General features: G+C 42.2%; 1 protein-coding gene across 7 annotated transcripts in view; it reads right to left on the reverse strand.

Annotated features, from left to right (window-relative positions):
- SNX14 (sorting nexin 14) overlaps positions 1 to 12,087 on the reverse strand; it is a 91,634-nt gene that overhangs the window by 41,012 nt on the left and 38,535 nt on the right. For all 7 annotated transcript variants that reach the window (XM_048845087.2, XM_048845086.2, XM_075126563.1 and 4 more), the window contains exons 9-14: positions 8,254 to 8,329; positions 7,277 to 7,321; positions 7,109 to 7,189; positions 6,834 to 6,948; positions 5,447 to 5,602; positions 4,935 to 5,059 (exon numbers count right to left, since the gene is read on the reverse strand). In XM_048845087.2, the coding sequence (XP_048701044.2) occupies positions 4,935 to 5,059; positions 5,447 to 5,602; positions 6,834 to 6,948; positions 7,109 to 7,189; positions 7,277 to 7,321; positions 8,254 to 8,329 (598 nt within the window). The remainder of the gene's footprint in view (positions 1 to 4,934; positions 5,060 to 5,446; positions 5,603 to 6,833; positions 6,949 to 7,108; positions 7,190 to 7,276; positions 7,322 to 8,253; positions 8,330 to 12,087) is intronic.

Below are 12,087 nucleotides of genomic sequence, written 5' to 3' on the forward strand. Positions count from 1 at the left end.
TATATATAGTGCTTCAGTGTAGACAATCACTATAGAGATGGGAGGGGTTCTTCCATCACTGTAATTAAGCCACTTCCCCGAGAGGCAGTAGCTAGGTCAATGGAAGACCTACATTGGAGGTTGTCAGCTTAACTACATGGCTTGAGAGATTTTTCACACCCCTGAGCAACGTAGCTAGGTCAACCTAACTTTTTAGTGTAAAACGGATACGAGTCCTGAAGTGCTGTTGTAGTCTGAAAAACAATTAAGAAGAACATTCATGGTGTTCCACATGTATTATATGTCCATTACTTCTAGACAGAAATTGAAACTATAAAAGTAGAAAAAAGCCTTTTTCTAAAAGAAAAGTAAGTGCTGCAAACTCAACGTAATAACTGAAAAGGAAGTTTTATTCTTTCAGGCTCTTGCACCATCAAAAATTCTGGAACTGGAACTAATTAACAGTTCTGTTGATGTGAAAGCCACTAAGAACCTAGCTCCCTTTAGGAGGCCACTTCTACTCCACAAACTTATGTCGATGCAAGTTATATCATCATAAAGCTGTCACTGTTAGTACATCACTTGTGCGACTGCACACTTGGCTCCTTGCATTGGCGCTACGTGTACTCAAAACGAGTGCTTGCATTGATGCATGGTGAGGTGGGCCATGGGCAGGTATCCCAGCATGAAACCCACCACATTGCAGTGCTCTGTCTTTTGGAAGTTTTGGCAGTGCATGGTGGGGCCAAAACGAGTTGCACGGGGTGACGAGTAGCTTGAGGTCAATTTCGCAGTGTGCAACTGTCTCCTCCCATAATGTCAACTGTAAACCATAATTTTTGCACCTTTTTTTCAAAATCCCACAAAACCCGCACAGCCCTCCTCGCTGACCACCGTCTGACAGAAGCATGAAGCCTACACAGCTCTGCACTGCCATGGGTGTTGGAAACACAGAGCACACGATCATGAACTATTTGCAGAGTTGCAAGAAGAACCGAATCAGTGGGGAACAGGGATTTCTTGGAGGCCAGACTGCTGTGGGAGATAGTGAGAACCAATTCAAGGTTGGTGGCATTCACAAAGTAGCTGCAGATGGTGGAGCACAACTTCTTGGCCCAAGAAACGATCACTGACTGATAGGATTGCATCATAATGCAGGCTTCGGAGGACAAGCAGTGGTTGCAGAACTTTTGGGTGCACAAGGCAATATTCCTGAATCCATGTGCCGACCTTACCTGGCCCTGCTCTTTTGTGGGCTGTTAGGAATTGTGTGGTGAATGCTGTATGTTTAGGAATATAACATTGTCAATATGTCTATTAATTTTGTTTGCATCTTATCCTATGAGTTGTGTCACACAGTTAGTAAGAGGTAATTGATTACTTTCAGACCTGCTAAGCACTCGGTAGCAGATGTTACAAAATAGTTCTATTAGTTTGCAACTGAATTCACTGTAAAAAAGAAATCGTGAAATTTTAAAACAAATATATTTTAAAAATTTACTAATACTTAAGAGAACAGAACTTAAGAAGCAGACAGAACATTTATGTCCATTTCAGCTATTCCTATGCCAACCTTGGTTTTCAGAGGTCAGTGTACACGAAGCCGTGATTGTCTTTAATGTCTCCCAAGGTAGTGGTAAGGGTAGTGTAGTGACCTCTGATGCCACATGGAGTGTTGAGAGGAGGGTACAGGGAGATCCTGATATGGAGTTCTCAGTGGGTTGCAGAGGAAGGCAAGCCTGGGTACACCAGAGACTGCAGCATCTGTATTTGCTGCCTTAAAAGCCCCATTATGTCCTGGAGCATCTCCCTCTTCTTTTCCTGTACCTTTCTCCTCTATACTTTCTCCTTCTCCAAGCTGTCCCCAGTGTTCATCCTCCAAGCCTTGTACTCATAGTCCAATGTAGGATATCATTGAACATGTCTGTTACATACCAGTGTGCAGTCCATTCCAGTGAGGGGCTGTGTCACCTTGGCTCTGCAACCTTGGGTGCCTTACAATACTTTGCTATAGTAGCTCCCACCTGGGCCGCTCACAAAAAGCCCTCCAGCAAGCAAGTCAGACCCTGAGTGTCTGTGTGTAACTGCAACCCGCCAGCCACACTTGGGTTACACTTCTGCAGGGTGACCCCAACACACTCCCAGTCCCAGACTTTCTCCCAAAAATGTACGTTCTGGACTGTCCAGAGATATTAGATCTGTTGTCCCTTTAAGGGAACAAAACACAATAATTTACCATCTTAAATGGAGTTGCCCAACAACTTAACTTAAACACACTGTATCAGTTTCAATGAAAGAAAAAAACAAGTTTATTTAACTACAAAGAGATTTTATGTGAGCACAACGACGCATAAAAGTTAGAAATGGTTACAAGAAAAACAAAGATAAACTGCTTCCTAGTGCCTACCTTAAACTATACTTGATTCAAAGTAGAGTCCTTACCACATCCTTCTAGCAGCATTACTGACCGAACTTTTCAGGTCAGGACCCATTCCTCAAAGTCCAGCAGCTGTTTCTCTGGTCTTCTCAGGTAGAAAGAGGGAGATGGCCAGGGAGAGAGAGGTCACTTGGGGTCTTTGACCCTCTTTTTATAGTTTCAGTCCCTCTTTTGAAAGGCATTTCCAGCTGACCATAAGGAGACAGCATGTCTGGTGTGGAAGGAGGCTTCCTGCTGGGTTCTTTCACCTGTTTATGTTCAGATGCAGGTTTCCTTTTGTTTCCTCCCTTTCCCCCTTTCTGTTTGATGACTGCATTTACTGCTTAAATGCAAATCAAGGCAAACACATTTTCTTTTGCTCAAGACAGCCCTGTTTGACAGCTTCTCCCTGGGAGCTAACAACATTATACAGGGGAATTTTATAACTTCACATACAATGTTATTAGATATATTTTACCATGATAAGACTGACCTGTGAGTTATTAGCTTTTAAATGAAATCTTACAAGGCATATTTTGCACAAAGATTATTACAGTAGTGTGTAGGTTGTGAATACACCTGTGCATTCCATCATACCACCCCAAGTCCCTTCTCCTCCTTATTTTGGTCAGATGTTCTGCAGGTATGGAGGTGGAGTCCCTCAAGGCTGCAGCAGCAGCACCTGCAGAAGTAAAACAGAGATACCATTGTCAGTATATTTACTACAGGAAGCAAACCTGCAGAAATCACTCCCCTTGCTCTCCTAAAGTTTTAAGCACTACACGCTCATTCTCACTTTTGTTTGCGATTGCTTGTGCACGGCACCAGTCACAGCATCAGCCACTGTGAGTATGGCCAGCTGGGGATGAGGGAAATGAGGAGGGAATTGCTTGGTTGCATGAACCTAGTAGCATAGGGCATTGGCACTGAATGCTGGCAACATTTTCCACAGGCATTGGTGATTTTAGCGGATATCTCATTCCTGAGGGTAACAAAGGGAGAAAGAGCACAGCTGCTGCTAGCGTCCCGAAGCTGCCTGGGCCCGTATGCAACTAGCCTATGTACTGCAATGGTGTAATGCAAAGTTATTGCTAACTGGCATGGGAAAGTATCCTATCGCAGAAGAAGAAATAAGGCAGTCACTCCCTAGAAACCTTAAGCAGAGGACTGCAGAGTACCTCCATGAAAGTTTCACTGAGACCTCTCAAGAGGATTCAAGGAACGTCCCTACATATATAAACAAACTGTCCCACTTGGTCCTCCCTGCCTAACTCTAGCGAGAAATAAAAAGCAGATAGCAACTCTACCTCTCTTGGTTGTTCCGTTACCTCTTCTAGCACAAGTAAATTAATCAAAAGTCAAAAGCCATGTCCTCCTATTCTACGGGGGGGTCGGAGGGAGGAGGAGCAGGGGGGAAAATGGGGGTGGCATCTCTGTAATGAAAAAATGAAAAAAAACCACACACTTACCTGAGGTTCCTTCCTTTGCATCAGGTTTGCCCATGCTCAAATGGCAGGACTGCGGTGGATCCCCCAGTCACCTGTCCCACCTCCTCCTCCTCCTCGCTGTTCATGGCCGAGGCCTGGGACTTGTGTTCCCCGAAGGTATTGAGAGTTTTGTGCTAGGTGGTAGTGGGGTCTCCGCCATATATGGCATGCAGTTCTTTGTAAAAGCAGCAGGTCTGTGGCTTGGCACCAGATTGATTGTTGGCCTCCCTGGCCTTCTGGTATGTCTGCCACAGCTCCTTGGTTTTCAGATAGCACTGCTGCTGGTCCTTGTCATACCCTCCTCCTGCATCCCTCGAGCCATCTGCTCAGAGATGTCCATGCTTCTGTGGCTGGTTCAGAGCTGTGCCAGCACAGCCTTTTGTCCCTACAGGCCCAAGAGAGCCAATATCCTCTGTCCACTCCAGAGAGGAGCACGTCTGGAGCATGCAGCTGACATGGTCAACTGGGCAGTTACACTCAATATGGAGAGTTGCTAGGTGTGATTGCCAAGCCGGACAGTCAGGAAAAGGAGTTCCAAAAATTCAAGGGGTTTTAAACAAGGAGGGGGGAGTGTCTGGTCCTGGTGACCTGTGGGTAGTGGAGTTCATAACGGTGACCACAGCAGTCAATGTGAGGCACTGTGGAACAGCTGCTGGAGGGCTGTTAGGATCGATCTAGGTAATGCAGCATCTACACACGTGCTGCATCAACCTCTGTACATTGACCTTTGCTCAATTCTGCTCCGGGAGGCAGTGTTATTATGTTGGCCTAATGAGAAATTTACATCAGGGTGAGACATATTTAAATATAGAAACACAAAACTAGGTCAACACAAGGCAGCTTACATCGACATAACTTTGTAGCGTAGACCAGGCCTCAGTTATATTGGCTCTACCCTGATGATAAAAGCACCTATTTTTACCAGTTAAATAGATAAAATTTTGAATACATACAAGGAGCAAAACTATTGTTTAAGCTGTCACATTTACATTGCCATTTTAAAAAAGAAACAACTGTGCTTAAAGGCAAGACTTCAAGTCTTTCATGCTTACCTCATCACTGTGACAGAACATAGGGGTAAAGACATTCTCTAAGAGTGAAAGAACATGTTCATATGCTTCAAAAAGGCATCGCATAGTTTGAAGTTTCACAACATCTACATATTCACCTTCAGCAACTGCAGAAAAAAAATCCTGCTGTGAATATTAATTGGATGTGCCATTGTTGTTCATAAAGTTTTTCTGATTTTTACAGGTCGCAGTCTCAAATTAGTCTGTATAAATCCATGCAGGATGCAGCCAAAATATTGGAATACTAAAGTACTTTGTAAAGCAGGATTTAAATACATTATCATTCATAGAGAACATTAGGCAGGGAAAATCCAGAGATAGGAGTATATGTATTCTTACACATCTTTGGTTTGTTAATTAGGTTGTATGGTTATGATAAATTTAAAGGTAAAGTTATTTATTATTTGAATTGACTAGGACTTTTTTTAGTCTGAAAGAATGCTTTATAGATTCCAGTATAAATTCTTGATCATTCCTTTCAATCTCAAACTTACTTCTTTGAATCTCTTCCACGATAAAAGGATCAAATCTAATTTTGTCAATACTTTCATCCAAACAATAGGTTTTGTAGATTTTCTGCACCTCTTCATGAAGAGACATTTTTTCAGTATCTGATAATTCTGGTTGCAAAATTCTGTCATTAAATTCCTCTGGAAGGTGAAGAAAAGAAAATGCATGTGTTGATCAAACTTAGCTAATATAAATGGTGGCACCTTAAAGTGGCGCACAGATCAGCCATCAGGGTATGTCTACACTGCATTCAGGACATGTGATTGCAGCATATCTGAGCTAGCTTTGATCTAGCTAGATCAAGAGCAGCTGGAGTAACAAGAGTAGTGAATCCAGGGTAGCGCAGATGGCAGCACAGGATAGCTCTGTCTGTGCAGGAACCTGGGTACATACTTGAATGGCTGCTAGTTGCCTTGGTTACACCTACACCCGCTGCAATCACACCTCCAGACTCCAGTGTATACCCTCAGATACCTTTCCAGCAGATGTGGATATACATAAAATCTTAAATGTTTTAAAATTTATGACCAAGCTGATAACACCAAAATCTCTAATGCAGTTTAAGTTGTATGAATACTTATGGTTTAAATCTAAAGTTATATAAATTGATCCATAAAAATAAGAGCTGCAATAAAACTAATTATTCCCTTCCACAGTAAAATTCACAATGTTCCTTTGGAAGACTATGGGTTATGAACATTTTCATTATTTCCCTTCTGGTTGAGACTTCTGGTTGTGCCTCTTTGCTGAAAATCTTGCTTACAGACCACAGCCATTGTCCATTCTCTACCATTTGATTCTCAAATGAGTGCTTAGAAAGCTGTCTGTGTAACAAAATTTGAATAAGTAATGGCAAAAGGGACACAGCTGCTGAACAAGTTTCAACCTCCTTTACGTTCTGCAAAAAAAGGGAGGCACACCCAGAAGTCAGAACTTTCATAAGCTAGAACTGAGATTCTCACAGAATTTTCATAGTCTGCAGTACATCTTTTTAGAGAGACTGTAGCAATGGTAACTACAATAGTTTTCTTTTAAAGGAAAATCAAGATATCCCAGGCTTTACATTGTATAATTGACAAGTGCATTTTTTTAAACTTGCAATGAAATTTTTTTAAATAAATAAATAAATAGTCTTCTCAACTAAATAGAAATCCAATTAAATGCAAAAAACCCACAATGAAGCAACATTAATGTTGTTAAGTTCAGCATTAAAATGTCAGGAAATATCTAAGTAAAAACTGAACACAGAACCTCAGCTCAGTCCTTTGCTTTGAGATGCTGTCTTTGATTGCAGAATCCACTAACGGACCAACACCTAAACTCACTGTTTAAGTTCAATGAGTACACTTAAGCATACTAGGGTAATCTTACCTACGGTCAGACAAAACTGCAACACATGTACTGCCCCTTCCTGTTTCAGAAAGTTCATGAAGCGAAACAAAAGGTCTTGCTGTTCTCTAATCTCCCTCAATTCCAGCTTCAGGACCTAAACATGAAGAGGAAAATGCAGTTAGTTTGTATATTTCTCAAGCTTTCATTAAAATAAACCTTTTCTAATAGAATCAATGAAAAGAGCACTGGTAATATGTACAGCTCATACAATACTTATTCAAAATCTGTATATAGTGAGAGTTTTCTTCACTTACAGATGTTTTTTTATTGCGAGGGTCCGCAAATTTCTGCAGGAATGGAATCAAAGAAGCAGCTGGCTCAGTTGCTTTTTCAGGCTGTAGAAAGAGTGTTGACCTACTGATTAAGATTGACACTGACATGCGTGAATCAATTATAAATGTTCTCATTTTGTCAGTACTCACTGGGCTATCATCAATGAATTTGAGAAGCAAATGGTTGACAGTATCCTAATGGAAAAAAACAAACAAATGACAACAAACCAATCTGTCTGAAAACCATTTCATTGCCATCCAAGTTTCTAGCAAGATTCTGACAATTTTTATATCTTAAAATTGCAAACATAAGCAGAATAATTAAAAGATGGTTCTAACAACTTCTAAATTGACACCTGAATAATCTCTACATCCAGATTCTTAAGTCAATGAACTTCCCAAATGAGACATGCACAGACACAAGTTCTCCATCCTGCAAAGATGAGAGCTGTTTGGCATTTTAATGCCAGTGCAGGTCAGGTGAGTTACAGCTGACTACAGGCAGTTTCACAAGCTCAACTAATCTTTGCCTGCAGCCAAGCTGTATTCAGACAGTTGTGAAATTTTCTTCCAATTGAAAACCAAAGATCAGACAAGTGACTTTCTATCCAATCTTTATAAATGCAGTACCACGTATCTACATAAGCAAGAAGTAAACAAATTTGCATCTATGGGGAGTGGCTTTTAGAAAGGCCTTGTCCACACACAAACATTGTAACTATACCGGTATAGATAAAGTGGTACAACTCTAGTGTGGATTAATTTATATAGTTATAAGATGTGCCATTGTAAGTACCTTTATTGCATACACAGCTTTAGTAAGTATAACTATTCTGGTAATAAATCATACCTCTAACAAATACAAAAATCAGTTTGTAGACCTAGCCTAAGTATTTTTTTTTTATTAATGTAGCCAAATAATCCCTAAAACCAAATTAACACTGCTTCACCAAAAAAATAAGAGGATTGGGTATGGGGTTATTTTTCTTTCTGTAAACCATTAAGCAGTCACCAATGATAAAACCAATGTGAAGTACTTGTTTCACCACAAAGCACCTCATCATCGGACAAAAAGGAACACAATGATAGAGTAAATAAAAATTATTTCTACTGCTCCAAAATCTCACCGGGTCAGCTAAGAAGTCCATGGAGGGAAGGAAAACAGAACCAGACAGGATCTCTCTTATAAGCAATGCCAGGGATCTGAAAGGGAAAAAAATATGTATTACGTTTTCATAGTAACTCACGTTATTACATTCATAATTTGTAATGGGATGAGAGATGTAAAGTTAATATTTTTGTACTAAAATGTCTTTCCTTATTTAATAAAAACATGTTATTTTAAAAGATATTCCAGTACTCTACACATTCACTCTCAGAATCACAAGATATCTAAACTGATTCAGCACATGGAAACTAAGGGGCAAATACATCTCTTTTCACTCAGCTCATTGCTTAATTCTCAGCACTCCCTTTTAAAAACGGTCATGCTTGTGTTTGGAAGCAGGTCCTTATCTCAACACGCAGGTTGACTTGTTTTTAATACTTAGACTGTGCTGACTACCCCATCCTCCTTCTTTAGTATTGAAACATAGGTTTTCTATTGTGCCAATGAAAGAAGTCTAGATAAGGATCATGTAGATTCTTCAGCTGGGCTCTGCTATATATTCTTCCTATAAATCCTTTCATGGTACACTGACAACCTAAAACAAATGTTGTTCTGAAGATGAGGCGCTTGTGAAGCAGGTGGTCCACTGTTCTACATCGATGATGCACCCAAGCACCACTTACAGAGTAAAGGCCTGTCTATGTAGTATGAGTCTGGAGAAAGAGGGGAGGGGGGCAGTTTTCAAGAGAGACCTAATTTGATGCTGTCAAGGTTCCTCCCCCACTCTGAACTCTAGGGTACAGATGTGGGGACCTGCATGAAAAACCTCCTAAGCTTATCTTTACCAGCTTAGGTCAGAACTTCCCCAAGGTACAAAATATTACACCCGTTATCCTTGGAATGGCCGCTACCACCACCAAACTAATACTGGTTACTGGGGAAGAGCTGTTTGGACGCGTCCTTCCCCCCAAAATACTTCCCAAAACCTTGCACCCCACTTCCTGGACAAGGTTTGGTAAAAAGCCTCACCAATTTGCCTAGGTGACTACAGCCCCAGACCCTTGGATCTGAAGAACAATGAACAATCCTCCCAACACTTGCACCCCCCCTCTCCTGGGAAATGTTGGATAAAAAGCCTCACCAATTTGCATAGGTGACCACAGACCCAAACCCTTGGATCTGAGAACAATGAAAAAGCATTCAGTTTTTTACAAGAAGACTTTTAATAAAAAAATAGAAGTAAATAGAAATAAAGAAATCCCCCCTGTAAAATCAGGATGGTAGATATCTTACAGGGTAATTAGATTCCAAAACATAGAGAACCCCTCTAGGCAAAACCTTAAGTTACAAAAAAGATACACAGACAGAAATAGTTATTCTATTCAGCACAATGCTTTTCTCAGCCATTTAAAGAAATCATAATCTAACACATACCTAGCTAGATTACTTACTAAAAGTTCTAAGACTCCATTCCTGTTCTGTCCCTGGCAAGAAGCAGCATACAGACAGACACAGACCCTTTGTTTCTCTCCCTCCTCCCAGCTTTTGAAAGTATCTTGTCTCCTCATTGGTCATTTTGGTCAGGTGCCAGCGAGGTTACCTTTAGCTTCTTAACCCTTTACAGGTGAGAGGAGCTTTCCCCTGGCCAGGAGGGATTTCAAAGGGGTTTACCCTTCCCTTTATATTTATGATACGCCCCCCAAATCTCAGCTAGGGTGAAACACTGGCTGGGATTTCTTCCTGGAGCTCTAGGAAAAACAGAGTTAATAAGACACATGCATCTCTAAATATACTACCAAGTACATAAAGACTAACAATATTTTCCACATCTCAAGGACGATTTTAACCAGTTGATTCTGGGAAACTTTCACGGGAGAGTGCATCAGCCACTTTGTTAGAAGCTCCTGAGATGTGTTGGATGTCGAAATCAAAATCTTGGAGAGCTAAACTCCACCGAAGAAGTTTTTTGTTAGTTTCTTTGACGGTGTGAAGCCACTTTAGTGCAACATGGTCGGTTTGCAGGTGGAAACGCCGTCCCCAAACATATGGGCGTAGCTTTTCCAGAGCGTAGACAATGGCGTAACATTCTTTTTCAGTGACTGACCAGTTGCTTTCCCTCTCAGACAGTTTTTTGCTGAGAAACACTACAGGGTGGAATTCTTGATCAGGTCCTTTCTGCATTAAAACTGCTCCCACACCACGCTCAGATGCATCTGTGGTTACTAGGAACGGTTTGTCAAAGTCTGGGGCCCTTAGTACAGGGTCAGACATGAGTGTCGCTTTAAGCTTGTTAAAGGCCTTCTGACACTTTCCGGTCCACTGAACAGCATTTGGCTGTTTCTTTTTGGTTAGGTCTGTCAGTGGGGCAGCGATTTGGCTGTAGTGCGGTACAAATCGTCTGTAATAACCGGCCAAGCCTAAGAAGGATTGAACCTGTTTCTTTGACCTTGGGACAGGCCACTTTTGGATAGCAAACACTTTGGCCTGTAGGGGGCTGATAGTTCCTTGACCCACCTGGTGTCCAAGGTAAGTCACTCTGTTTAGGCCTATTTGACACTTCTTAGCCTTAACAGTTAGTCCTGCCTCCCTTATGCGCTCAAGGACTTTTTGTAGATGTTCCAGGTGGTCTGCCCAGGAATCCGAAAATATGGCCACATCGTCAAGGTAGACGACTGCATATTCTCCTAATCCCGCTAGGAGACCATCTACAAGTCTTTGGAAAGTGGCGGGTGCATTTCGCAGCCCGAAAGGGAGTACATTAAATTCATACAGCCCGAGATGTGTGATGAAGGCTGACCTTTCCTTGGCAGATTCGTCTAGCGGTACCTGCCAGTACCCCTTGGTTAAGTCCAAGGTAGAGATGAACTGGGCCCGTCCCAGTTTCTCTAATAGTTCATCTGTGCGTGGCATTGGATAGTTGTCTGGGCGAGTTACAGCATTTAGCTTACGGTAGTCCACGCAAAAACGTATTTCCCCATCTGGTTTGGGAACTAGAACCACTGGAGATGCCCATGCACTTTCAGAGGGGCGGATTACCCCCATCTGTAACATATCCTGGATCTCCCGTTCTATAGCAGTTTTAGCTTGAGGAGACACCCGGTAAGGGTGGACCCTAATTGGGTGAGCATTACCTGTGTCAATGGAGTGGTATGCCCGTTCAGTCAGTCCTGGGGGGGCTGAGAACGTTGGCGCGTAGCTAGTGCACAGCTCCTGGGTCTGCTGTCGCTGCATACGCCCAAGGGTCATGGAGAGGTTCACCCCTTCCACACCACCAGCACATTTCCCTTCGTAGTAAACACCTTCAGGCCACTCAGCGTCGTCTCCTCCCTGGGCTGTAAACTGACAAACCTTTAATTCTCTGGAATAAAAGGGCTTTAGAGAATTAATATGGTACACCTTAGGCTTCCGGTTGGAGGTGGGGAATGCTATGAGATAATTAACAGCTCCCAGGCGCTCCTGGACCATGAATGGCCCTTCCCACGATGCTTCCATTTTATGGGCCTGGAGTGCCTTTAAGACCATGACCTGGTCTCCTACTTTGAAGGAACGCTCTCTGGCATGTTTATCATACCAGGCTTTTTGCTCTTTTTGAGCATCCTGTAAGTTTTCTCTAGCAAGGGCTAAAGAGGTTCGGAGGGTGTTTTGTAGGTTGGTTACGAAGTCCAGAATGTTAGTTCCTGGAGAAGGTGTAAATCCCTCCCATTGCTGCTTCACCAACTGCAATGGCCCCTTAACCTCACGGCCATATACAAGTTCAAATGGGGAAAATCCTAAACTGGGATGTGGTACAGCTCTGTAGGCAAAGAGCAACTGCTGCAACACTAGGTCCCAATCATTGGAGTGCTCATTTACG

Source organism: Caretta caretta, chromosome 3 (assembly GCF_965140235.1).
Source record: "Caretta caretta isolate rCarCar2 chromosome 3, rCarCar1.hap1, whole genome shotgun sequence".
In the NCBI taxonomy this organism is placed as follows: Eukaryota; Metazoa; Chordata; order Testudines; family Cheloniidae; genus Caretta; species Caretta caretta.